At 38.8% G+C, this 26,621-nt stretch overlaps 1 protein-coding gene across 2 annotated transcripts; it reads right to left on the bottom strand.

Annotated features, from left to right (window-relative positions):
- Positions 1–676: 676 nt before the first annotated feature.
- Positions 677–25,762, bottom strand: rhpn2 (rhophilin, Rho GTPase binding protein 2). 2 transcript variants are annotated; one of them, XM_085437272.1, is made up of 15 exons: positions 25,549–25,762; positions 20,888–21,003; positions 17,825–17,953; positions 13,266–13,341; positions 12,207–12,284; positions 11,797–11,921; positions 11,015–11,181; positions 9,105–9,292; positions 8,748–8,904; positions 7,060–7,179; positions 6,753–6,947; positions 6,218–6,294; positions 4,703–4,849; positions 3,482–3,637; positions 677–2,838 (listed from the first exon to the last, which is right to left on the bottom strand). In XM_085437272.1, the coding sequence occupies exons 1-15, from the start codon at positions 25,612–25,614 to the stop codon at positions 2,572–2,574; spliced, it is 2,064 nt and encodes a 687-aa protein (XP_085293398.1). In that variant the 5' UTR covers positions 25,615–25,762; the 3' UTR covers positions 677–2,571. The 2 variants fall into 2 exon arrangements, with proteins under 2 accessions (XP_085293398.1, XP_085293462.1); XM_085437336.1 differs by having other exon boundaries at positions 6,248–6,294.
- Between the last annotated feature and the right edge of the window lie 859 nt (positions 25,763–26,621).

Below are 26,621 nucleotides of genomic sequence, written 5' to 3'. Positions count from 1 at the left end.
ATTGCAATCTTTACAGTTCCTCACCAATAGGAAATACGTCAAACTATAAAATCCACCCAATCAACACAAAACCAAATACAGAAGACAACCATAAAGCCATTAAATAACTGAGACGTTCCTCAATAAAATACAGCTATGTGTGAGTCAGATCTTTAGCCTGTTTTTTGTCATTTGAAGCATAAAGGAACAGCTTTAGAAAAGCATTGTATAAGTATAATTTTAACCTTTTTATTACTTTCCAACATGAAAAACAGAGTTATTGTAATAAATGGGGAAAAAGTGTAATCTTTGTTTTGTTCTGCTTCTTAGTTTAAAAAAAGCAAACAAAACAACTTTGCCTTAGGAAATGTAGACAAATAGTGACTAAAGTCAACACATTGGTTCCTGCAATATCTACTTTTCTGATTAACATAAAGCTGGAGAGAATTTTATCTTTCCAGGGCTATGTTGGAACTAAAATCACAGAGATGAAGAAAATCTGTGAATAAAATTTAACCACATGGTATTTCTTTTCAGTTTCTGTGGATTAGGATGTCATATGATCCTGGGCTAGACGTTCAATAGTTAAAAGCACGAGTCTTGACTTGGCGTGTATGTGGTCAAGACTCATTCCACGCATTCCCGACCTGATTGGTAACTGGAACCACAGACAGAATTAAAGAATTTTATCTTTCCATGTGTTTTATTCCTTTTTATTGTCATTTGAACTCATACAAAGACTTATCAACACAGAGCTATGCAGGACCAAGCACAGAAAGGAACAAAGGCAACCTGAAAGCTTTAGAAAAACCAGGTACCATAAACCTCTGCAGATACACTAAGGCATTTAGAATTATTAGGCACTGTAACATGAACACAAAGATGTAAAAAAGATGATCCTCTGCATCTGTTAGTACACTTAACAAAATATGAAGCATTCACTGCACAGACTTGTTACACACTCGGTGAGGCATTTTCCTTCATGATTTAGCATAAATGGCACTTAAAAGAAAGTAACAGGTAAACAGTAAAGAATGTTACGTCTTCTCAGTGAAACTGCTTAAAAACATTTAGAATTTAAAACATTGAAATGCAGCAATATATAAGTTCGCTAATGGATTAAGCAAGGCTAGTAAAATACATTCATTCAAGAAACAAACCAAGGACTCTCGCGTGCAAAACAACATTCACAACTTGACCATTCACAAAGTAGCTCTACAACCTACAGCTTACAGGTAAATATATATTTGTGTTTTTTATTACATAAATAATTTGATTATCAAATGTGTATAAGAATCTACTTTGTAGATAAAGAGAAAGTCCAACACGGCAAAGTGTCAGTAAAATAGGGACTGTGACTAAGATAAAGACAGGTAGATAAAGAGTAGAAACCCAAATGTGGGATTTGATCAGAGTCACTGTAGGGTGACTGGCTGTCCAAGTGATGCAGGAAAGTCATCAGTCTGCCCACATTCTTCCCTTCTACAGACATAATAAACTTTAACTACATCAAAATTCACATCAATAAAACACAGGTCATGCTCTTCTTAGGGAAGCGGGTAGGATGAATCACAAGGGTAAATGATACATCCTTGTATTTCTGGAACTTGGAGGCATATTGGTCTGTGGCATAACTGGTACATTAAGCAAATTTAAAATACCAATATTTGTGCATTTAAAACTGTGTCCCAGGAACGGCACTCAGCAGAAACAACAGTCCTCAAAGACTGTCTCACAAATACAAATGACAGTAATACATAGCCATGGTACACATGATTTTTTTTTAGCAGCTTATAGAATATTGCATTCGTCACACCCCTCTTCCCAGACATAAAAAAAACCTCCACTATACAATTAGCATTCCCTCAATCACTGTTTAACATACTGCAACATAGTTTATTAAATTTACATCCATAAAATCCATGAATTTTAAATCCCGAAACTGATCAGCAGCCACTGATTTCTACAAAACTGTGGCAATAAGAGGATTCCTTCCCACATACAGTATGCACAGCTATGCTCACTGTGTACAGCTCTGTACACAATGGCACTAACAAGGGAGTGCTTAACCCACAATCAAATCACTGCCTTTCAGTCAAGCAGAAACTGGGGCTGGGTGTGTTTGCACCACTTTGTTTTCTTCTTCGATTCGTCTGGAGCATGTTTTTCAGAAAAAACAAAAACAAAACACTGAAATCGCAGCTTAACTAAGAAGCCAGTCTCAGTGATCTGTGCGCGTGTGTGTGTGCGCGTGTGTATACGTTTTAGTTTTTCCGACAGTGCAGTTTTACTGTGCTGTACATATACTGGAATGGCACTAAATGCTTTTTTATTGTGTCTGACGTACAGTGCAACTTGCATCAGATACAGAACTGTGCTGGGAAAGCACCCACATACCATCACGTCCACCAATATACAGTATTTGGCACAGCCACTTTCCAAAGCAACATACTACATACACTGCTGCTTAGTATTCCAGTGGAAACACCAAAGGTCACTGATAGTACACAAAACAGGTCCAGTATAGGTACAGCACAGTACTGTATACTGGGCTCAATATGCGTACTGCAGACAGTAACAGCTGCAGTTAGCTCAGTAGAGGCCACTGTCATTGTTGTAGGAGCTGGAGCTGGGGAAGGTGGGACAAGGTTTATTCCAGGGCAGAGCGCCGGCCTTGTCTGCTGTGGGAAGGCTGAGGGTGCTGGCACTCTTCATCTTGTTCTTTAAACCCCAGCTGAGGAATGATGACTTCTTGGCTACTTTGCGAGACTTGGAGTTCTTGTCATCTTCATTATAGGCCAGACAAATCATGGAGTAGGTCTTAGGCAAGTTTCCACAGAAGGTTGCACTCTTGGTAGGCTATGGTACAGACAATGAAAATGACATTTAGTAAAAAAAAAAAAAAAAAAGTGTCAGTCAGGATTTTGCAGAGTTATTATTTATTTTTTTACACCGCATACCAAACAGTCCTAATTATTTCATCAGTCAATGAGTTATTGATCAGTTGTTAATATCCGAAATCATGAAAAAAAACTATTGCGAATAGTTATGAGGGGTTGCAAAACAAGTACAGAATAAATACATAACCTAATGAAGTTTACCACCTTTTAAATACTTGTAGAAGTGCATTACTTTTTAACATACTTTCATATAGTTTCTTAATTTCACTGAGGCACTGTTTCTTTCCAAATCATGCCACACTGTGGATGAGTTTAAACCTCAATGATTTTAGCTCTTTGTCCACATGTTTAGGCTACTTGGCTGGTGAACTCACACAGCAGTAATTTGTTTTAAACACACACGTAGGTCATAGTCAAGGTCCTGTTTCTCATGGGAAATGATATAAACCATTTACACTGATACCTCCAAGGAGAAATCTAAAACTCTGGACTGAGCAATCACTTTGCACAAAGACCAATTCTGCCGTCACCATTTGTTAATCAAACAAACCTGCTGATAACCTTTCCCTAAACACATTGGACAAAACGAGGGCCTTGCATACCATGGCAGTGCTGTTGTCCATCATGCTGACCACCTGGATATCAATCCCCTCCTCATCCATGTCCTTCAGAAGTCGCATCATGTCACTCACGCTCATCCACTTGCACTCTGTGTCACCCACAGCAACAATGTAGTCACCTTCTTTGAGGCCATCAGCCTGGGAAAAAACATGACAAAGAAAATTGAGTTACAGGGTGAAATGTCCTGATATTGTAGAAGAGTAAACATTTACAAGTCATGTTGAACTACTTTCCTTCGACTCCCTTGAGGCAGCTACAATCAGCCGAAAAACAACTGAAGTTTAGTCTAAAGTGGGGGTTATTTGGGGGGGTGGGGTTTTTACGCCTTATTTTTTTCAGAAGGCATAACTCATCATTAGCGTGCTGCAGAGCACTCCACTAACATGATTTCACATGTGTCTACCTTATAATGTGATCCATGTCCACCTAAGATAGGTCAAACACTAATGACCCAGCAAGTTCTAAATAAAAATCCTATTTAATGCAGTATTTAAAGTTATGAATAGTCTGACCTAGTTATCTTATGCAAGACTACTAATCTGTTTCTCTACATAGCTTGCAGGGCCTAATAAAAGTCTGCTCTTTGTCAGCACCTCTTAATGAGCTGTCAGACTGCTGGCTTGTAGAGAGTAAATACTCCCTGATTCTTAATTAAATTAGTAGTCAGAGTAGCTGACAAACAGGAGGAGGGGAAGGCCTCCAAACATTCTTTGAGGCTGAAATCCTGTTTAGGCTTCCAAGAGTGACTTTATTTAATCAAAGGCTCATTGAGTAGATAAGATCGAAACGTATTTGATATTCTGCATGGAAGCACAACTGAAAATTCAAGCTGTTAGATTTTCCACAGCAAACAAAGCTACGTCATGATTGTAATTAATATCGAGAAACCTATGCATCTGATTTTTAATCAAATCTGCCAAGAGCACCAAAAGTGGCCAAAAGATATCTTTCCTGTGCTCTAAAAACAATGTACCTTGTAAAATTAAGATGAGAACAGATATGCCAACCAGTGCGTGATCATAATTTAACAGAGTAATTTCAAAAAAGGAACTTCCAAAGGACTAATGCATTAATTATGAATTACATAGAAAGTTAATAAACCATGTAATGTTGATTGTTACATAGGACCACACTGACAGTCACCTAAAATCCTGTATATCTACTCCTGTTCATTCAGTGGTAGGAAATAGAGTTTAACTCACAGCAGCTGCACAGAGAGGGTCCAGTGAAACCACCTGAACCGGTGAGTCTCCTTTCAGTGTGAAACCCAGGTCTCTGTCATCTGAGCGAACCCGTATTGTCCGTGGGGCAGTCCACCGCTGCTTGGCCGAGAAGACTGACTGCGGGCCCTGTGCGGAGACAGAATGTGGATGCTGGGATTAATAAGGCTACAGGTATTCTTGACTTAAGAAGATAATATCCTGTTGAGTTTGATTTCAGTGAATGCTGCGGGGGAAACTGAAAATCCAATATAATGTCTTGGCTTGAGCCCTTAATACTCACATATTTGAGCTATATTACTGTAGCAGTAAATGCCAGGTAAAGGGCCAGAACGGTGGCTACAGTCTTGTGTATTACCACTTCAATTCAGAGGAGCTGGAAGTCATATGACTGAAGAATTAATGGTACCTTTCACACAACTGAAATTTTTTTAGCAAGGATGTCATTTTTCTGTATGATTAGGCAAAAAAGGCAGTGAATCCTTTGAACAAACTGACACTCATGGAAAACCTTCTCAAAATGCTGTAGGTGTTATGCATCTATCCTTGAAAGTTGATATTTCCAATAATACTTTCCATTTAGGCTGCCTGTCTCTAACACACTTGTTATCTGCTGGGAAAATCTCTCCTCCATTGAATCCTGACACTCAGTTGTACCTAGTACCAAGACGACTCTTATCGCACTGGCTTTAGTAATCACCAGAATGATTGTTCAGCGAGATGGTGCCAGATTAAGCTTTTCAGTCCCACATTCCTCTTCATATCTCTGGGAATATGTTCTTGCTGCTGTGACTGCTTTTGTAACTGGCACCAGACAGGTACTTATTCACCTACTACTGGAAATGTCAGCTGTGACCCAGGCCCCCCTTATGAATGATTTCAGCTTTTTTAAACATCCCTTTCAAACAAAGTGAACAGAAGATTCCAGGGTTAGAGAGAGAAAATTTGTTAGTCACCCATCCCCCCTACCTCTCACCACCACCATTTATGAAAGGTACAGGAACATTACTCAATGCATTTAGCATGAAAGACTCCGCACTTGGAATGCGAAAAGTTTGGGAGTTACAGGAAAATGAAGTCAACCTTCAATCTCAAGGTAAATTCACCAACTTCAGTAGAGATTTTTCCTTCAACAGAAGCAGTGAACTGTAAAAAGTTCTATTTTCTCATCTCCCTTTAAAATACCACATTAACCATGAGCAGACTTAAAGCAAGGACCAGCACCTTTGTCCATGTTTAGTGTTAGTTTTGCATGAGTCCAGAAAGGTTTGGACACATCAGAGGAGTTTTCATGTGCCAAAGCTTCCAGAAGACTCATCCTTGGTTGGGTGTATTCAGAAACAACAAAAAATACACTCTGGGTGTTAAAATAAAATAAATAAATGAAACTTTTTAGGACAAAACACAAATCCAGAGGCATTTAATGTCCTTTAATGAATAGACCAGACCAACAACCATGTATGAAATGTGCGAGTAAATCGTTAGTAACCCACGTACCAGCCTCTGGAAAAAGTCGATGACTTTCACCTTTGCAGCTGCGGGAAATTCCATCTCTGCTTTGTGTTCTGTTTTAGCTATAAAAAGAGAGTAACAAAAATAAATTTATCACTCTATAATGTTTACCGTCACAACCACATTTCAATTGTTAAGAGAGATGGACAGGGAGTTGGCAGTATAAACATTACATCATCTCTACTTGGAAATAAATGCCACTTATCAAAGCTAACTGCAGCAGGTGTGGCAGACAATGCAGCTCCCTTTTTATGAGCAGTTTCCTGAGAGACAGTCCTCCCAAATCAACAGTGTTTTTGCTTTGCTTTAGTGCCTTTTGTTAGTGTTAAGTGTTAGCTGTGGTGACACTAAGGTGACTGTTCGGTTTCTGTGATTACCAGAGGATGAATAGCTTTCACCTCAGTGACATTTATTGGAGACTCAAATGAACTTTAAAATCATTGACAAACTTATGTTTCCTTGCATATATTTTAACTCTTATTATTATAAATTATTTAAAAACTAAACAAAAACAACTCACAGATGATTTTTGGGGCCTCCAAATAATCAGTGAACTCTTCTTCATTTTCATTTTCACTCTGCTTGTTGACTGAGCGCTGGTGACTGGCTTTTAAAATTTCCTGCAGGACCTCCAAGTTGTTGGTATTCTTACACAATCCATAAATCCTCAAAGCCTCCTCATGACCGAAGATGGCACGACGGATGTGAGCTTTACCTGCAGAGGAGGAGAAAAATTCATCAAGAAAAGTGAAGAAGACAATAAAAAGGAAAGGAGGGACTGAGATGAATAGGCAGAGCTATTTTGTTCCGTTTTGTGCTTATTTTACCAATCCGCTGACGTTCATCTTTGTTCTTTAAGATGTCCAGAGCAGTGCATCCCTCAGGAAGGCTATCATACACCTGTGACAAGGTCTTCTCCTGCTTGTCCTCATCATCGCCCGGACCCACTGAACACACAGAGAGCAAAATAAAAAAATAAAAAAAATTAAGCAACTGGAAAACTGTTTTATATCTCTCGTTTTAAAGCATAAAATACAAGCAGAACTATTGATAATGCTTTTGATTATTATGTGGGGTCTGCATGCTCTCTATCAGTACTCCAGCTTTGTTCCACAGTCCAAAGATCAAAGTCAAAAGTTGACAGTAGGTGTGAATGTGAGTGTGAATGGTTATCGTTCTCTATGTGTTAATCCTGTGAAAGACTGGTGACCTGTCCAAGGTATATTCTGCCTCTCACCCTATGACAGCTTAGATAGGTTCCCTGCCCCCAATCCTGAATTGGACAAGCAAATGAATGTTTTAAAAGAAGTTTTGAAATGCAATCTTTGTTCATATATTCCATAATTCAATCTTCCTTTTCTGGTTCACTGGATTTTAAAGTTTTAATTAAATCTATTAAACCAAAAGCATCCGGAAATATCTTTTAGCTTCCTGAGTTTTCTGCTTAGCAGAGACAGTATAGAGAATTTATTTGGAATCGTTTGTGATTAATCTGTTTACTACAGCAATCTCAATTCAGCCCTGCTCTGTAGTCAAGGCCTCTCTACAGTCCAGTGGTTAATTGCTCTATTCTCCGTGTTCACACAGGAATCTGTTAATGAGCTGCCAAACCCAAAGCTGCTTCGTTTCGTTGTTTCCTTTATTCAGTCTCGTCCCACTCTCAGAACCATAGCCACCCACTCTGCTCTATTTTGTTTTTGATTTATTCATTTCCAAATGTACATGTAAAGTACAAAAGGAAAAGAATAAAAACATACAGCGAAACAGTGCACATCAGTAGAAAATTGCATTATGGAGTTGACATAAAGCTGGAGATAAGAAAATCACCTTTCCTTTCCCTCACACTCTCTCACTTGGTCCCATCTATTTATGTAAAGAGCAGTAAGAGTCTACATAACTGTTAATCCTGCAGAAGTATACAGCACTTACACTCAGTTGGGGTTTTTTTGTTTGTTTTTTTTATTTTTAAATCACCTCAGCTGTCTTTCTTTCCCTTCTCATCATGACCTCTTTTGCTGTCTTTTTTGGGACTCTTTACAATCGTGTGTATCTCTGTGCATGTGCATGTATGTGTGTGTGTTTGCAAGCATGGATCTCTTTGTGTGTCAGACAATTTGTGAGTATCCCCAAAGAGGCATTATATAAAAGCATCCAAGATGGCTGTGGTACAGGGACGTAATCTGACATGACCAACCCAATGGCCCATACAGCACTTTAAGAGATCAGATATTCCAGAGAGCTCAAGAGGCAGCCCAAATCCTGTTACATCCAGCCTTGAACTGCTGTACACATTAACAACCAAGAGCCAAATATCTACTACACACAACCCGCATGAAAACTTACTAAAGGAGAAATGTATTAACAGTCTTTTAACATAAACAGTTTTTTCAGGTAAAGAATACATTTGTGTTGTCTAAGCAGAACAACACAACAGCATTTTTTTTATATGTATCTATGAAGAAATAAAAACTTCCTCCCAAATCCCACTGAATCAAAAATTTGAATCTCTTCTTACACTGGTGGTCCAGCAGTGCTGAAGCTACAAAGTAGTGTGCCATGGAGCGGTAGTGGTTGGTTTTAATTTGTGACATGGTGGACCAGAAAAATGGCACATTGTCTTTTACTGGTGTCTGGATCATGCACTGATGGACTTGATCGTAGATTTCTGAGACCTGGCAGGAAGAGGATGATAGAGTTACATTTAAAAGTGCATTAAAAGCACCAAGACAGGTACAAAAAATAAAAAGAACTGTGGCGACATTATCACTTTACATTCACTTTAAGTACAGTAGATCTTTGTAAGTCTGGAGCAAGAACAAGAGTATTACTTGTATATAATGTGAGGACTATGTGTGGCTTTTCTGAAGTTTACCTTTGCAGCCTCTTGTGCAACTTTCATCAGAGAGTAAAACTGGTTTCGGATGCCAGGCAGTGCAATCTTCTCAAACAAGCACTCCTGAGCCTGAGCAAGCATCAGCCGAATCAGCATACTGAGCATGGCTGGACTCATGTCGTAGCTGGGAGTGTGGGTGAAAGTCTCCTTAAGGTTATTCAAGACACCTGGACAGGAAAGAGCAGTCGGCACAAGTCGAAATCTAATTAGTCCAAGGAAACTACAATTAGTGCTAGTTATTTAAATCATCAGAGACTTAACTGAGAAAATAAGAAGAAGAAAGAAAAAAAAAAAAAAAAAAACTAAATTACTCCTACACTACATGGAAAATTTCCAGTTTTGGGTTCTATTTTGAAGCCTGCAGGGAGAAAGCCTGCTTTCTCTTTTCCAGCCTCAAGTCTGGGTCAGCTACATAACAAAAGCCACTTTCATGTAATCTAAGTCGTCATGTAATTCCAAGGCTATAATGGTAATTTCAGAATAGAACCTCTCGTTTGGGATTTGGTTGACATGAGCTATATCTGGAACATGAGTATTTATGTATCATGGCTAGCCCACATTTGACTTCTACTGTCAAAAATTTACTGTCAAAGTTTGATATTATAGTTAATAGATTGGGCATCTGCCATCTCTCTCTCTTTTTTTATCAATTACTTAATTAAAAGAAAGCATATATTTTGCTAGTCCACAAAACAACAGATGTGGTTCTGCTGGTACTTTAACCCCAAGTACTGACACCCTTTTAGACAGATGTTTTAAAAGGTGCACAGGTAGACCAGTGCCTTTTTGCTGTTAATATTATTTCAGCAAGATTAACTATATCTGTGTCTGTCTGTTAAACACTGAGCAAAGAAATAAACATTAAATTAATTCAATTCAGTTTTATTTATATAGCGCCAAATCACAACAACAGTCGCCTCAAGGCGCTTTACACTGTACAGTAGATCGTACAATAATAGATACAAGTTACTTTGGAAGAAATAAGGCCATGTCCACTCCAGCTAAGAATTTATGCCTACTGTTTGCCAGATAAAAACCTGGCAACAGTGAGTTGCAGACAGCTTAATAACAGAGCAATGACTCAGTACAATTCGCATAAAGACTTGGCAACTCCTACAGTAGCTGGCTTCTCTCATTCACATCACCTTTTGCTAAAGAGCCCTGCAGCAGTTGCGCTACACCTAGCTTTCCTGCCTGTAAACTCCCAGCTTGGATTACTACAGGTTCTTGGTCACAATGTTCTTCATAATAACATAATTGTTTTCCTTCACATAAGCCTAAATTAAAGCCATCAAAGCAACATAGTTGAAGCAATATCCAGAGCTATAATTATAGAGCAATACTGCCGACACTGCAAAGTCATAAATCTATCACGAAACATTCTGAAACCTTTGAGGGTTGGACAGTCTCTTCATGTTTTTGGTGCTTCCTGGAGCTCAGCCACATGACAAGAAACATCTACATTCATTCTCCGTCACGGAACAGAAGTCAGGGTGGAAGCTGGCCAATATTCTAAAAACAAAAATGTACTGCAGTGGTAATACTTTTCTGAGAACTGTGTTATCAGAGAAGCACTGCACGAGGGTGAAAAAAAAAGTCTTTAGCTTTGAATGAAACCCTGTGCCTGGCGCTTTTTCAGCAGTTAAAAGAAGTTCTTGCTGTCACTATTTATTTATTTTTTCATCTTGGCTTTCTTTTCTTTTCTTTTTTTTTTTATATCTGCTCCTTTTACTCAAAGATTCAGCTTTCGGTAGCAGTGTTTCAGACTATAGAGGAACAAAGATAAACATAACTTTAAGAAACAAAAGTCTGACTGTTGGCCTTAACACAGGCTGAAAAGAGAGAATTAATATGACTGCAGATCATCAGTTCATCACGTCTCTGCATACCTGCAGCTTTCTGGAAGGAAGAAACAGCCTCCTCCAGGCCAGTTAGTGTCTGTCGATTAGCACGGGTACCGAACTGAGAGTAGAGGGCGGCCATGTTGAAAAGGATACTGGCCTTCTCTAGTGACAGGTTTTGTTGACATAGTGGCACTCCTGTGAAGGAGTCATACCTAAAGGAAAGTAAACACAACATTAATGTGTTAAAAAAAAAAAAAAAAAAAAAAACTCATGAAGATAAACAGTCCAAAGAATATGAAGTGAAAAATATTTTTAGCAGCAATATAACAGCCTTTATGTCACACTTTGTGTGTTGTTACATTTTAATGCACGCAATAAAACCTCTCTGAAAAGAATGCTTGCACTTCATTGAGACTCCTTTGTGACTCTTGAGTGTGGAATTCTTATAAAATCCAAGACAGGATTTGTCATCTGATATCACTGATAAGTTAATATGTCTCTCAAGCCGTCTACTGTTTTGCTTTCTAAACAGGATTTCTCTTCCAGGCTTGATACATGACGAAAAAGCAGCAGGAGGGGAAAAAAAACCCCAAAAACTGCTGTCAAATGTTTCCTTTTTATTTATTTCATAAGGAAGTTTCCAGTCGAGTCACACCAGCTGACATGGTTTCAGGAAAGCACAGGTGTTCATGGCACCTCTTTGCTTACTTTGAAGTCACTGGATATAGTCTCACCTGTTTCCTTTCTGTCAGAGGTTAGAAAGACAAGGTGACATTTGCACTGCTTGCTTTGTCCGTTTTGCTAATTAGGAAATGACTGCAGTGTACCATGTGAAGAAGATGCCCGTCTGTCTGGTTGGGGAGAAGAATCGGCTCTCTATCAGAGGAAGATGGCTGTAGTATTTTGCAAGCAGCTCCACCCCGGCCTCACTTCGACTTGGTGTTCTGCATGCCTAGGATATGTAAGACAAAAGCACATGTTCACAAGTGGTGAACGAACACAAAAGACCATCTGTTTTCTGTGCTACTCAATCATTATCATCTCCAGTGTATTTGGTAGGTGGCAGAAATGTCAAGAATGATCTCTCACTCTACCTGTAAACTAAAATGAAGTGAACTCCGCAGCTAACTGCACAGGAAATATGTTTTTGTAGTTGACCCAGCCCATAAAAGTTCAAGTCAAAGGATTTCATGGTTTTTTCCGTGACAGACATGAATAATGGGTATATTAAACACACCTGTCGCAGGTCCATGAAGTCAGCAATCTCATCTTCAAAAGTCTTCCCGTCTTCACTATAGTGCTCCAAGATAAAGTCCTATAAAAGACAGAAAGACAAAAAAAAAAAAAAAAAAAAAAAAAAAAAAATCAGCATGTAAATACAAGTTCTTTTTAGCATTTAGGAGCTTAAGTTAAGCATTCAATCTGTTGGTTACACAGTGGTTTTTCTCATACCATCACTAAATAGTACAAAGAAGACAACCCTGTGTTGTGTATGCTGGAGAGAATTTCTTTTCTCTCTGAGCCAGCCACATGTAGGAGAGGCTCCATCAAATTTAAAGCCATATTGTGAATACCCCCATTAAGGAGGATTAACTGGAAAATGTTTATATGGATGAATAACCTTTATCTTTACTGGAATACACCCTTTACTGTCAGGAGAACTTAGGTTTCTTAGAATTTATTCATGAGAGCAACTCTTTGTACTTGGAAGCTTTTTGAATAAGGCCGCAGGTCATGAAAACTGAGGCACGATTTCAGTCAAGAAGTAGAGCAGAATTAACGTGCTCGGAGATCTTTGTCAGAAAACGTCTCACATGCCCGTCAACAATCCGAAACAGGATGCGACACAACATAAACGTGCCAACTATGACATTTACAAGCGGGCTTACCCCGTTTACGAGAGTTCAACTTGTCTTTATAACTAGTGACCCACTTTTAGCTTTTTCCTGATCAGGTGATGTCCTGGTCCTAAATGAACATTCAGTGACATGACATAGTAACGTAACACATACATGCGACAGACAATATGACTGAAATACGTAATTCAAGGATACTTAGTTTCAAGGATATATATGTAAACATGCAAACTGAAAATACTGCCTACAAATATCAGTTTTTTTTTTATTATTATTATTTGTAGCTCCATACCTATATTCCTGTTTTGACAGAAATTATAATACAATTTTGTTTAACTGATGATCAAAAGTGGTGTTTTGCATGTACTCAAGTATGCATTTCTGAAAGCACAACACAGTTTAAGAATGCCAAGTCGAAACTTTTGAGGTTTCTTTTGTACCTTGAATGGAGTAGAGAAGTCAACTTCTTTTGTTTCCTTCAGGCCCAAAGCAATGAGGGGAATGTTGGCAGAATCTCTGAAGGCAACAAAGACAAATATGTAGCTGATCTGTGTAATCCATATGATATAAATTCCCAACAAAGCAAACACATGATAGCAGGACAGCAGGACCTTTCATTTTTTTAAAAAAGGGACAAAATATTCAATACAAGTAAGGACAAATAGAAAATATACCAGTGCAACAGATTGATGGTTAAAAAGACGTCTCTATGGTTTGTGTGAATATATATATCCAGGAAACACCCTTTGAAAGCACACCAAGCCTTAGTGGGTATATGAGGTCAACACAGTTAGATTAGTAAATATTAAATCACACTAGTCCCATTAGTGACAGCTTTGTTGTTGAGAAAGTTTAGTTTCATAGGAGGTACTGTACAAAAGGATTAGGCAGATGGTGTTGTGAAAAATCTGTTAGGATTTAAAGGTGAATGAGGCCTCCCATGTCCCTCACTGTTGATTAATTATTCAGGAGTTGCAGCTTTGCTTCAGTCTGTCTTTCTTCTAGCTACTAGCAGGTTTTAACCTCCGATTATTGCAGCCTGGCAAATAGTAAACAGAGGCTGCCATAAAACACACTGTTTTGATGTCAGCTACAACCTTAATGGTTTGGAAATTTTCTGGTTTTATGGGGGTCCTTGTTAGTGACAGATGGAAAGCAAGTTCAGCTTGTTATCAGCGCTGAGGGACTATAACCTGACAGAAACCTGCTGCTAATCACAGAGGCATCATTAAAAACAAAAAACTAAACTCTCTCTTTTCCTCAAAGCAAAATAATGAGCTGTTATTAAAAATTGTATTTAAAAAAAAACAACAACAAAAAACACCCGCTTCTGGAATTGCCTGATACAAACTTCAGGCTCAAAACCAATTATATGTTTAAAAGGATTAATTAACAATCTCAGACCTCATAAGAGACATGATTTTCTCTAAATTCACATCAAAAGGAGTGGAGGTGAACTACTGTGCACTGTTATTGCAAAATACTGTTCTTTACACGAGATGTTCAACACTCAGTGATAAGACAGCATTCCTCTGGCATGCTGACGTGCCAGAGGAAAACCTCATTCATCAGTAACACTGGCAGAGAGAGAGAGAGGCTGCAGTGTAATCCATTAGTCCTTGTAGATGAGATCACTCTGGACTTTTCTCTGGCTTGGCAGAGATGGGTCCATGGGGGTTGAGTGCATCTGTTTCACAGGGAATCTGGAGGGAAAATTTTACAAGCCTCTCAGAGACTCGCTCCTCACACACACGCGGGAAACGGACAACAAGTAGTCAAGGGAAGCTGTGGGTTTAGCTACACAGAGCCAAGCACTTCTTAAACCGTTTAAAGCAAAAGGTTTCAGGCTGTTGCAATCTGTTCTGACTTCTTAGTATACACCGACTAAGAAGACCTCTTAACCCGTTTAACTAGAACATGTCAATGAGGCTAAGAAGTCAGTGTGTACTCAGTTTGGATATGTTGTTAGCAACCGGATGATGTTAATGAATACTAATCTTCCCTTAAGGAGGGACAGATGAAAAAGTATATTAAAATAATGTTATAAAACTAAAAACGTGTGATTTTATGTGTTCAGAAGTGTTAACTTCATAAAATGATGTTATTAATATTAGCTAAATTTATCTGAAGTTCTAAAACTCTGATGATATTTATTACTGAATTATTAAAGTATTCGCAATTGGTGTCAGAGGTCACAGCTGAGCTGAGCATCTGATATCTTTGTGTATTCTGGACAATAGACAAGAGCAAATTAGTCTCTCTTACTCAGCAAAAATGAATACGGTGACCTGCAATGCTGACATATTATCTTACTGTTTTCATTAGTAATCATTTTAATTCTGCTGATTCAGAAATGTTCTAGGAAAGTTCATGAACTTTGCACAAAGGAACTGGACAAATCAGCAACACTTTGGTAGTGTGACGAATCATTTACACTCATACATTGAAATAATGAGCAGTGCTAGTGAATCCGTTTCATTTTTACTTCATAATCTATCAGTGATGAGCCAGATTTTTTTTTTCCTCAATAGGGCAATTCAGAGAACAGAACAAACAAATGTACATTACATGTACTGCCATCAGGCCACAGACTGTATGGCACTTTGTGTTATGCATTGCCTCATGCCACAAAGGAGCTGAATCTAAGAAATAACCACAGAAAGACACTATACAAAGGACAGTGGACTAGTGGGAAAGACTGTTGGAGACAGGTGTTGTGTTTCTGTACTTAAGAGTGAGGTTGTATTTCAGGCTGAGAGGAGGAGGCTAACTCTCCATTGTGGCTGTACAGCGTCATCCCTATGAGACACCTGCTAGGCAATGACACGAAAGGACTTTCTCAACATATCTAATATTCTCCAGTTTAGGCTTCCCACACACCTGTGCATAAGGCGCTTGTTGACGATGAGAACACTATGGACCTAAATGGGTTTTATTTTAAGCAGACCCACAATGACAGTTTCAGAGGTTTCCTATTGTGTGTGCCGTGAGCAGGTGCTTCTCTAATAGTCTGATAAGGAGACTGAAGAGAGGCTGTTTGTTCCAGCACTAATGAATCTGATCCCATGAGACTGATCACGCTGGGACTAACAATTATACTGAGAGGCAGCTGGTGAATTTGGAGGATCTAAATAATCTTAGTGGCTGATGCGTGAGGTTTTCTTGATGTTCACAAAGAGAAGGTTTTTTTTTGCATTTAAGCAAGATACAAACTACCACAAGCAACACAAGTGTAAAACACATAATACACTCAATATTTGCCTCCCTAGATTCCTAAGAGCAAAGTTCATTGTCCTCCCTGCCTGGTACCCTGCAGACAGGAAACCAAATTTATTACAACCAGGTTGAAGGCTCCTGGTGCTTACAGCACTGAGACTCTGCAGACCAAACAAACTAATCTGGGCTTACTGTGGAGCCAATATGAGTTGGCATTTTAGGTTTTATAAGGTCATCTGCAGATTTATGTCAGAAATTACAACACTGCCCTAACTAGGTCTTTAGCTCAACAAATCGTTACAACAGTTTTTAGAATAGGAAATACACAGTTGGATATTAGAAGCATTACACCTTGTCACCTCAACAACCCTGTTAATTTGCTCAGTATTTTGTTGGGCAAGGATGGAAGGACATAGAGCTAACCCTAATAACAAATCATATGTAGCATAGACTACTCTACCTCTACTGGGTGTGCATTCTTTTCTTATTTTATTTTATTTTAGTTATGTTTGTTGTTTTGTTTGTTTGTTTGGGGGGTTGTTGTTTTTACACACAGAGTTGTGTACCATGAATTTACCTCCAGGCACTGACAGTAACGTCTTGAGAGATCCTAATAAGACACCCAAATATTCTGATACCATCAACCCTACCAGCCACACTGTTCTTTGAGAATGAGCATGTATCACTGATCACCACACGTAAGTGGTCAGAATGGAGTGGGCAAGGTACTGGGTGAGCTAAAAACAATGCCACCGAAGCTTCCGATGGAACAAACTCATCAGTCAAAATTAAATCAGTTATGTGTTTTTGTTTTTTAATAATGATTACACTTCATATTTTCAAAATGGAAGACTCCACAGTTGTTTAATTTCTTTCTGGAATAAAACCTACCCCATGATTACTTTCAGTCACCCAATTAATATTCTTTACCCACAACTGGCTTAAACTTGTTTGGTTACTTCGTAGCCACGAGGAAGTGTACTATTTGCAGCACAAACAGATGCATCTTCAAATAAAAATCTGTCACCACTTCCTCATCAAGTCCTTTGTGTCTTGCCAAAGTTTCATTTACACGTGAGTGAGAGAATGATAACATGCATCAACTTCTTTTATCCAAACCTTATAAATATGGCAGGTGCATTTGGAAAGAAAATACTAGAATCTTTCACTGTCACACACCCATACAACACACACCTGACCGTCACACTGAGTGAGAGAATGCTTTTTGCCAGATGATCATCTTGGCTTGCATACAAATTCAACTCAGTGTTTCCTTGTTGTTCTGTGCATTGTGCAAAACCTGATATTCCAGTTTAACAACAACACCACTGTCACCACTTTTCCTCCTCTGTCATCAAGAGGCTTTCGTTTGAAAGCGTGCCAGAGCCATCTGTCTCTTGTAGGTTGTGAATGTGTGTCTGTTGTCTTACATCTCTATTTTAATAGTAATTCATAATTTTTCTTCGCGAGGTTGGATCAGTGGTCACCTCACCACAAGAAAACTGGGACCAAAATCCTTTGCGTTGAGCTCCTGGAGATGTGTGGACATTTTAGCATGATATCTATTTCACAGCCTCCTTACATGCACTTAATGTAAAACTACAATTATTCTGAAAATTGTAAGCAATTATAGCCTATTGCCAGCAGCTGAATTGCTACTCACAAGAATACTACCATCTAATGTGAGGTCATAAGAATAATAAGGTCATAAGTTCACAATTCCTTCATTCTAAAACCCTTGAACTGGAGCAGTAGAAAAGAGAGGAGAAACATTTGTACTTACTGGTTGTTCTGGTAAACCTCCACAGAGCTGTTGAGACCTTCCAACTCGCTCATCAGAAGCTGAAGGTTTGAGTTAACGTAGCTCAACTCCAAGAGAACCATTTCTTTCACCTTGCTATTGGATGTAGCCCTGCAAACAGGTGATTGTAGAGAGAGAAAGATTGAAGGGGAAAATGGAGAAGGAAAAAAAAAACAGATCAGCCTTGTTATTATCCATTCTGGCTCAGCCAAACCTCACTGCAGCTGATTATTAAAACAAGCGTGTCTCTTCTGGTATTCTGGACCACAGATCTGCGTCACTGCGGCCCACTGTACACTTGCTCTACTCTTCGGCACGCATGCTTGACAGATGTCTCAGACTATGTACATGTCACTACTGTAATAGGACTGCACAGAGGTCACCTAGGATCTGGTCAAGGACACGTGTGTGTAAACGTTAGTCTCAGATTTCCCTGCTTTTAAAGCCTAACCATTCTGAATGAAATACGCCTAGAAAGGAGACCCCTTTTGAATCCCACTAGTCATCAACTTCCACGTCACCATCTGCTTCTGCAACAATTATCATTACTTACACACATTTAAATGTTTAAAATGTAGTTCGCATTTTTTTAAGTTAGAAGGATCAGTGCACTAAATGTTCCATTTGCATACAGCTTTGTATACGTGTGTTCATGCAGGAAGTCTGGAACAAACAAATGGATAAGGTGTGAGCATTTGCTGCATAGCAGAGATAACCCTGCACCAATACCGCTGCATGTTTGTTAATGCTAACATGCATGCACAGAGTGGATGGAACCTTTGTTATGTAGAATTTATGTTACGTTGTCAGTATGTGAAAACAACCTGCAATTAACGTGCATTCATGGAGACACAAGATAACACACACACACATACACTATGTTTATCTACGTTTTACAGTGGATCCTAACGAGTTACCCGTCAGTCATAATTAATGGGACACTCACACATACCCATCGTCACCTACAACCTGTCAGTCTCGAGACTGTTTAGAACGTATCTGTCACCTGATCTCCTTCTACCCTGTAATTACAGAGGATTGCATTTTTTAGACATGAAAGGTCACAAGTAATGAAGTCCTACAAGGCAGGGGTTGGAGGGGAAAAAAAACCCTGCTTAACCTAAGGGTAAAAAAGCAGGTACAAAATAACCACCCACCAGAATTAACCACAGTCAGGTTCAGTGGATTCCCTTTGTATGACATGAAGCTAATAATATCCAGCAGTCTGGATTTTGTTCAGGCACATTGTAAAAAGGTCACCACATGCTGGATTTTAAATCCACACTTTATACTCTACCACAGCCTGCATCACTTCCTGTTGGCCTGCTGAAGGGCTTCTGAGGAGTTTGGTCTGGGGAACAGATCATGGTAGTGGAGGAAGAGATCCTATGGTTTGGACAGAACAGATGTCTGCTAGCCCAGAGGCTATTATTAATATGTCATTTAAATATCTAATATCATCCTGCAGTGTGTGGGAATCCAACTGTATGCCAGCATCTGTGGTTGTCTCTATCCACTTCTTTGGAAAAGCTTTTTTACACTTTTGGCAGATTGGCAGTGTGCTGTATTTTAACCTTGGGGGCAGCTAGCTGGTGGAGTTTTATAACTAAACGCTTTAAAGGGCGACTCCACCAATTTTACATATACATTTTCATTTTAGTACAATAAGGGCTGCTATGATTGCCATCTGCAACTATAAAGCAAATGTGAAAACACTTTCAAATAAAAAAAATAACCTTAAACCCCTTGTTCCAAGTGGCCTGTATAGCAGGTTAATATACCTTTATCCTGCTAGTTTACAGTTGCTTCATTCAGTACTGACCAGGCAGGATGGTCTGTAAAGTTCCAATATTGGAAATTTAGATTTTTTTTTTTTATCTTGTCTTGGTCTCTGCTGTTTTAATTTTGAGAAGAGAAGAGAGACAAGAATAGAAGAAAACCAGTCTGACCAGACTGACTTTTGCTGAAAGGGAGGAATGTAGAGCAAAGCAGAAGAAAAGAAAGCAGGCAGAGCATATAATGGGTGTCCTAGTGGGATAAGATTGCCAGGATATGCACACTCTCACACACTGAGATGGAAGAGCAGAGGTAGACCTTGGGTTAGATTGCATATGATTTAAGATCTTTAAAAAAAATAGAGCAGAGAGAATACCTATAACTCAGAAGTAAATCCATGCCGTTCTCTGGGCTGCAGGTGGGTTGGCAGAGGGAGACACACATACAGACACACACATTTTCCTCCGACCTTGCCTGGTCAGAATATGTCAAGTACTAAAGGAATGTGCAGACTTCAGAGGCTGACGGCAGGCTTAGACAGACCTAAAGACCATGCAATAACTGTGGTATCCATGTACAGCAGTATTATCAGACAAAAGGAAAGAGATCTCTTATCTTGTGCCATCACAGTCATGAGCACAGTGATGAAAGACAATGATTCACTCTTCTAGAGAAAAGCAACCTTTCATCACAAGGTGCTTTCTGACATTCATACCACTAAACAACATCCTGGCTGTCAGAGTTGTAAACTCAGCTGGGGAAAGTTTTAGGCTTAATTTCTCACATCTTGCTCTCTTGATTTCTTATAATCACTATAATAAAATGGATAAAAGTAAAGCATAAAGTAAAGAGTTCAGTAGACCCTCCTTAATCACATGTCACTGAAGCTCTTTGTTTTCAGATTACAAGGAATGCTCCTCTGCGAGATTGTTATCTCTGACTACCATTTACCCTGTGTCATTTCAATTCTTACCAGTATAAATTCACAACAGCTCATGACAGAAAGACAAAAGTGAGGCCAGACATATCAACAGCAACAGTTCCCTGCAATGCAGTGACAAAGGCTAGCTACAATGATGTAACATATGCAAAACTACATGTGTGCTTGGATTCTTAAACCCATCATAGACTTTGCTCTCCTCTTTAAATATTTCCACTTTAGAATGAATCAACTATTACTTAAAAAAACATATCTACTTCAAGCACACACACACATGCACACAGTAAACCCATATATTAAGTTGGATGCATGTATCACTTTGCTCTTACTTGAGCAGATTCTCAGCTCCAGCCCTCATCCTCATCTGTTTGATAATCTGCTGGTTAAGACTGGCTCGTGTGTTCTGCAGTTTGCTTCGTCCAGTCTGTGCGAATGGGTTGCAACCCTGAAACACAGGAAGGAAAAATGAGTCAGCAAGAAAAAAAACCCCAACAAAAAACCCATCTTCTAAAAATGTAACAAACAGAAAAACATAATGCAACAATAGAACAGTTTTACATATTAGAGAGAAACATTGTTGGATGCCAACAGTAGCTTCCCTCTTTGCTCTTCTGTAAAAATTGGACAACTACAAAGCTTCTGATACCAAAAAATTTGTGCCTTCCCAGCAGATTCTGCACGTTCAAAACTTCAGCTTCAATTTACTATAAAAGATCTATTATATTATTACTTATTCAATGTGATAAAATACTTGACACTCTTAAGGTTTCAACATTTTTCTTTCTGTTAAAATTTTAGGGCTTTTACATCATTTTTAGTTTTTGACGTAAGAAAAAAAGCTTCACCTTATTATGTAATTACGTGTATCAATTAAGGTACCTGATGTCATTTTCCATGACTACACATAATGGACCCACATGAACTATAGCGGTACTACGTGTCCTTGACTTTATCACAAACTTACCAATCTAAATAAGTTAAAAGGTTGTCATTCACAGCAGCTCACATAAACTGGCACCAGGAATTCATTCTCACTGACTCACTGAAGAGCAGAGGTGTGGTCTGTGGTTTATTTTGGTTAGTGAAAACAACGTGATGTGAAGAGACCAGTCAGCACAGTAAAACTAGTTAGATTACAGTGATCAGCATGGGACATCTAAGCTGAAATGATCTGACTCACTCTGAGGTCAGCAAAAGAATGAGCTTTAGTTTCTTTTGTAATAAGTAATAAATGGATAATATGTTTAATTTCTCTGTCCCATTTTAAATGTCAACAATGAGGCACAAGTTTCGATTATTTAATTTTTTTCCATAACAGGGAGGATTCCCACAATCATGGTCAGCAGGGGAGAAAACAGTCTGAGTAAATTTTACCAAAAATTTCAGAGTAATGTTTAAATTACTGTTACACTGTACAATACAAATGAACATATCTACATAACAGCTGAAGATGATCTGTGCCCTGTACCTCTGATTAAGGTTTTGAATCTAACAGCCAAACTCCTCAAAAAACTAAATTAGTTACACCTGAGATGTGTAGTATCACCATAGCAACAACAGCATAATACCAAAGTTAAAATATTAATATAAACTTAGGAGTAAAAATACTTTTTGTAATGTAGTAAAGCTTTGAATGCAGTCACCATCTCTTCACTGATAATGTGACAGTCTCTCACTGCCTTCCCACTACCTAAACTGACTTAATTCACCTTATAAGATGTTGAGCAAAAGTTATATTTTGTAACAAAAACAGAACCCACACTTTGTTAACACTTTAATTAGTTCACAAGACTGTCCGGAAATTAGATGTTTTGTTATGTCTGCCACAAAAACAGCTTAAATATTCTTATTCATTACAGTTTCTCCAAGTAAGGCTATAGATGTACGTGCTTCTCTGTCACACCTGCCAGATATTTTACAGATAACTAAGTCTCACGTCAATGTTGATCTCAGAGACTTCCTGTAAAATGAGTAAGCAAAGGTATTTGTCTTGAGAACAAATTTCAGCACTGCAGGTCAAGTGGCTTCAACAATAGTCACATTTAGCATAATATTTTAGTCACAGTATAATGTACTCTCGAAACCAGCCTGCCATAGTTATTTGGTTCATCCTGTTCAAACAGTTGAACCACCTGAGGGCGTAATGATTAACCAAGTCATGTTAACTACACAATAGAAGAGTACTGAAACTATCAAGGGTGTGGCAAAACACAACAGATAATTGTAGAATGACGGCAGGCTGAAGACGTTTTGTCCGGTCACGTCAATCGTGACATCACCAGCAGCAGTATGTACCAGGACAAAGGAGTGGCTCAAGTATGATAGCAACCATAGCAGGACATTTTTCTATGTATACTTTGTTACTATGCTACAAAACTTTTTGACATCCTATTAAGTGACACATGGAACTAAACCACTTGGCTGCTTATGCTGCTGCTGCCCTTACTAACCCACTGATCCGCACACTGAAGTGAGCCCCTCCTACCCACTGGCACACTTGAACAGAACAGTCTTTCTCTACAAGTGTTCAAAACACTTCATTAGAGCAAAACACAAAGGCAGCGCAGTCCATTACCATATCCATCAAACAGCAAATCAATCTGGTATTATATAACTGATTCTTCATAAAGAACATGTGGAGCATTAATTCATGGGATAGTTGGTTTATACAAGTGCTGATTAGGACTGGCAACGAGCCAGGGAGAGGCTTCAGCCATGACCCAGTTCTGGTAGCAACAGACTCACAGCTCCTGCTCGGTATCATTTAATGATGACATGAATAATGACAAGTTGAAAACTTGTATTTTCCCTAAATGACTCTTCACTCTGAATCCATTCCAAGTGTGCATACTGCTGTCAAACAGTGTGTTCTTGTTTCAATTCAAAGACATGCATTTATTTCAGGGGAACTACTGCATGAGTAAATATTTGTTTATGGCTTGATCTCATTTGTCGTTTTCCAATACAAAAGTCTACTGAGGAAATCTAAGTGTGCCTCCAAGTCAGCTGAGCTTGTCTGGTTTGTGAACCAGGACACATGTTGTCAATTTGTGTCTGTGGTCTGGCTGAAGGACACCCTCAGGCCAGATGCTACGTCAATCCTCTCACTGGCCAAGGAGGATAAGGAGAAGAAACATGCCTATTCGGCTTTTTGTTCTGCCATCTTTCCATTCTGCAGCCCAAACAGTCGGACACCAGCCAGCTGGAGGTGAAACGGTGGAAGGCTAGGACGGAAGCCCCGAACCACAACAGCTCCCTGGAGCATCCACTGGAGCCGGTGAGGCCTTGTAAATCATTACACTCATTTTCACTCAAGAGTGAGAGAGAAGCTCAAAAATGGAGGCAAAGATCGACTCGACTTCACTTAGTTAAAATTTGACCCAAAGTTTCCAAATTGCAAATCTCTTCAGCGTGACAAAATGAGGGCACAGAACTCATTGTGTGGTTTTAGCAAATGTGCAAGCATTTTTATGGCAAGGCCATGAAAGTAAAACACATGAATGTTCAATACAGAAATACACCGAACTAAAAGAAAGAACTTAAAATGAAAAAAAATAGGTGCTTGTAATATCTGAAATGCCTTATAATAATAATAATAATAATAATAATAATAATAATATTTTGGAGGCTCTATAGTCTCCCATCATGTCTTGTGGCAGTGCCAGACCCCAGCTCCCACTGACCTTTTTATAGACAGAGGAAGTGCAACACAGAGCCTAAATCCAGACAGCGTTCAGAAGGGGATTTGGTGGGATTGAAAGAAACAAAGGCTGTGTTCAGATGTCCATCTAAACAAGCTTTTTCTATAAAAACACATTTCAGTTGTGGATACCAGTGTAAATGTAGAAGAATGAGACACAGACCACAGCATGGCAGTCAGGCAAGCCAATAAAAACACATTAGATAATCACTCTCTCACTGCCAGCTGCCTTTCTCATGACCTCAAACTGGACAGACTAGGCGCTCTGGAAAATGCTACAACCCCAGGTACTTGAAAAGGTGAAACCAGTTGGAGAGGTTTCTCTGCTGGTCCTCATGCAGGGTTTGTCAATTATTGTGCCATGACAATTCACAAGCCTATTTACAGCATGAAACTGTCTCAGTTACACTACAAGGGGCGCATTTTTAACCAAGTCCAATTTAAATATGTATCTTTTACATCACTCTGCTGATGAGGTTATTCAGATTACCTCCCAGGAACTGTGAGATACAATCATTAAAAAGATCAAAGGTTTGCGCTTTACTTGGCTATCAATTTCTCTTAAATACAATGATCTTCTTTTTTTTTTCTTCTTCAAACAAACCCAACCTGTTTCATGCCTCGGCAGTAAGGCTAAACTGACCAAAGTCCACCAGGAATGTCAACAAATTCTTTTAACTATCAATCATCCTCACACCTCCCTAACAACAAACAGGGAGTTGATTATGTTGATTGTGGGATATTTGGCCGCGGCTCCCAGTATCAACAAGTGCACGAAGTACAGCTATTCTGGGTGTAACACACACACACACACACACACCCACGGACACCTGAAGCTGACAATGCTGTGGTTTCTGCTGCGGCTGTTGGTGACAGATAAGGAGCAGCTTTTTGTACTCGAAAGACTGAAATCAAGCATCAACCTATCGATTTTTATTACATCTAATACACCAAAGAATAATTTACCATGATTAGTTGGTTTCTTTGGAAAAAATTAAAATGGAAGAAAAATAAAATAGCAACTAATTGCTCTTTAAATGGGAAGCGGAAACAATAAGTTGGATATAAAAAGGGGAGTTCATTGGGAAATGTTAATTGTCTTTAACATTAGCACAGGCCTTATTAAACGTTCGGTTTAATAAGTTAAAACAGTAGCACGTCAACAACAAGCCTAACCTTAAGTCACCATTTTTCCAGGTTAAACTTAACAGTATACGCTGGATACATTACTGTGGGGATACGTGTCCTGCTTTTGTTCTCAAAGTGGAAGGACGAGAGACAAAAACTCACCTTTTTGAAATAATTTTTGTCTCCGCCGCCGTCGTTGATGCCATTTGGTAAAAGAGCGTCCGTCATCCTGAAGGCACGCACTCCGAGAACCTCAAGAGGAGAAAAAAATGTTTTCTTTTTTTCTTTTTTTAATTAACAGCTTTTAACAACAGGTGAGAACCTCTCTACACCACCAATATGCCTGCTGTTCTAACTTCTCTTCACTCAGTCAGAGATTTTTCCAGTAGGAAACCAGAAGCTCCGCCCACACAAACAGAATGGGTGGTGCTTTCACGGCCCAAAAGAAGCTCAGCGGAAGACACCTGTTTAGTTCAGGCTCTACGGAGTGCGTTATGTGAGACGGCTAGATATAAGATGAAATGCTGTTATGTAAGCGTGTAATAGTGAAAAGAAAAAAAAGAAAATATATCGGTCTTTTAACTCTTGTATTGATCTCAAAGTCATATTTATATTCTATTAATACCTGTGCCACCCTCATCTAAATTTCCCAGATCTGTCTGACCAAAGAAAATCAAATGTTGAGCTAATACAAAAGTATTACATTAACACATTAAGTATTAAAGTACTGTAACACTGTAAAATACTAGCAGTAGTAGTTCAACATAACAGTCGTTCGTTTTTCAGTTTCTATTTTTATTCTAAACCAATGGTTTGCAAAGTGACAGTTATCTATGTAAAACTATGCAAAATAGTTCCTTCAACATAAACCAATACGGAAATGTGACTTTGGCAACAGATCTGTTGTTCAAAATGTCCTACACACCAACACCGGACAAGGATATAATAATGTGTGAGAAAACACGTAAACAAAAAAACTAACAAACCTGAACCCCTGCGTACTACAGTGAGGACATCCCATGGTTATGCTATGTTTTGTTGAGCCATATGAGTTATTTATCCTCATAGAGGGAATGATTACTAAAAATTACAAAGCTGCTGTCATTCATGAGCTTTATTCTAGAATAAAACTTTTTTTTTCTTTTTTTTTTTCTTTTTCTTTTTTAAACGGAACATGAGATGATGTGGCTAACAGCCTACTAGGCCACCTGGTGGTGTTGTTTCATTTTATTTTT

This window comes from Copadichromis virginalis, linkage group LG1 (genome assembly GCF_057382275.1).
Source record: "Copadichromis virginalis isolate Kocher_CV1m ecotype Utaka linkage group LG1, C_Virginalis_male_GT1.1, whole genome shotgun sequence".
NCBI classification, from domain to species: Eukaryota; Metazoa; Chordata; class Actinopteri; order Cichliformes; family Cichlidae; genus Copadichromis; species Copadichromis virginalis.
This window is presented reverse-complemented; position numbering and strand designations above follow the sequence as displayed.

What these genes read in the sequence shown, in the direction of transcription:
- rhpn2 (XM_085437272.1), bottom strand. Translation starts at nt 25,614, where the DNA reads ATGACGGACGCTCTTTTACCAAATGGCATCAACGACGGCGGCGGAGAC. An exon ending in GGAGCTGAGAATCTGCTCAA is followed by an intron (nt 17,954 to 20,887) that starts GTAAGAGCAAAG and finishes ACCTGTTTGCAG; the next exon opens with GGCTACATCCAATAGCAAGG. An exon ending in ACCCTCTCTGTGCAGCTGCT is followed by an intron (nt 3,638 to 4,702) that starts GTGAGTTAAACT and finishes GTTTTTTCCCAG; the next exon opens with GCTGATGGCCTCAAAGAAGG.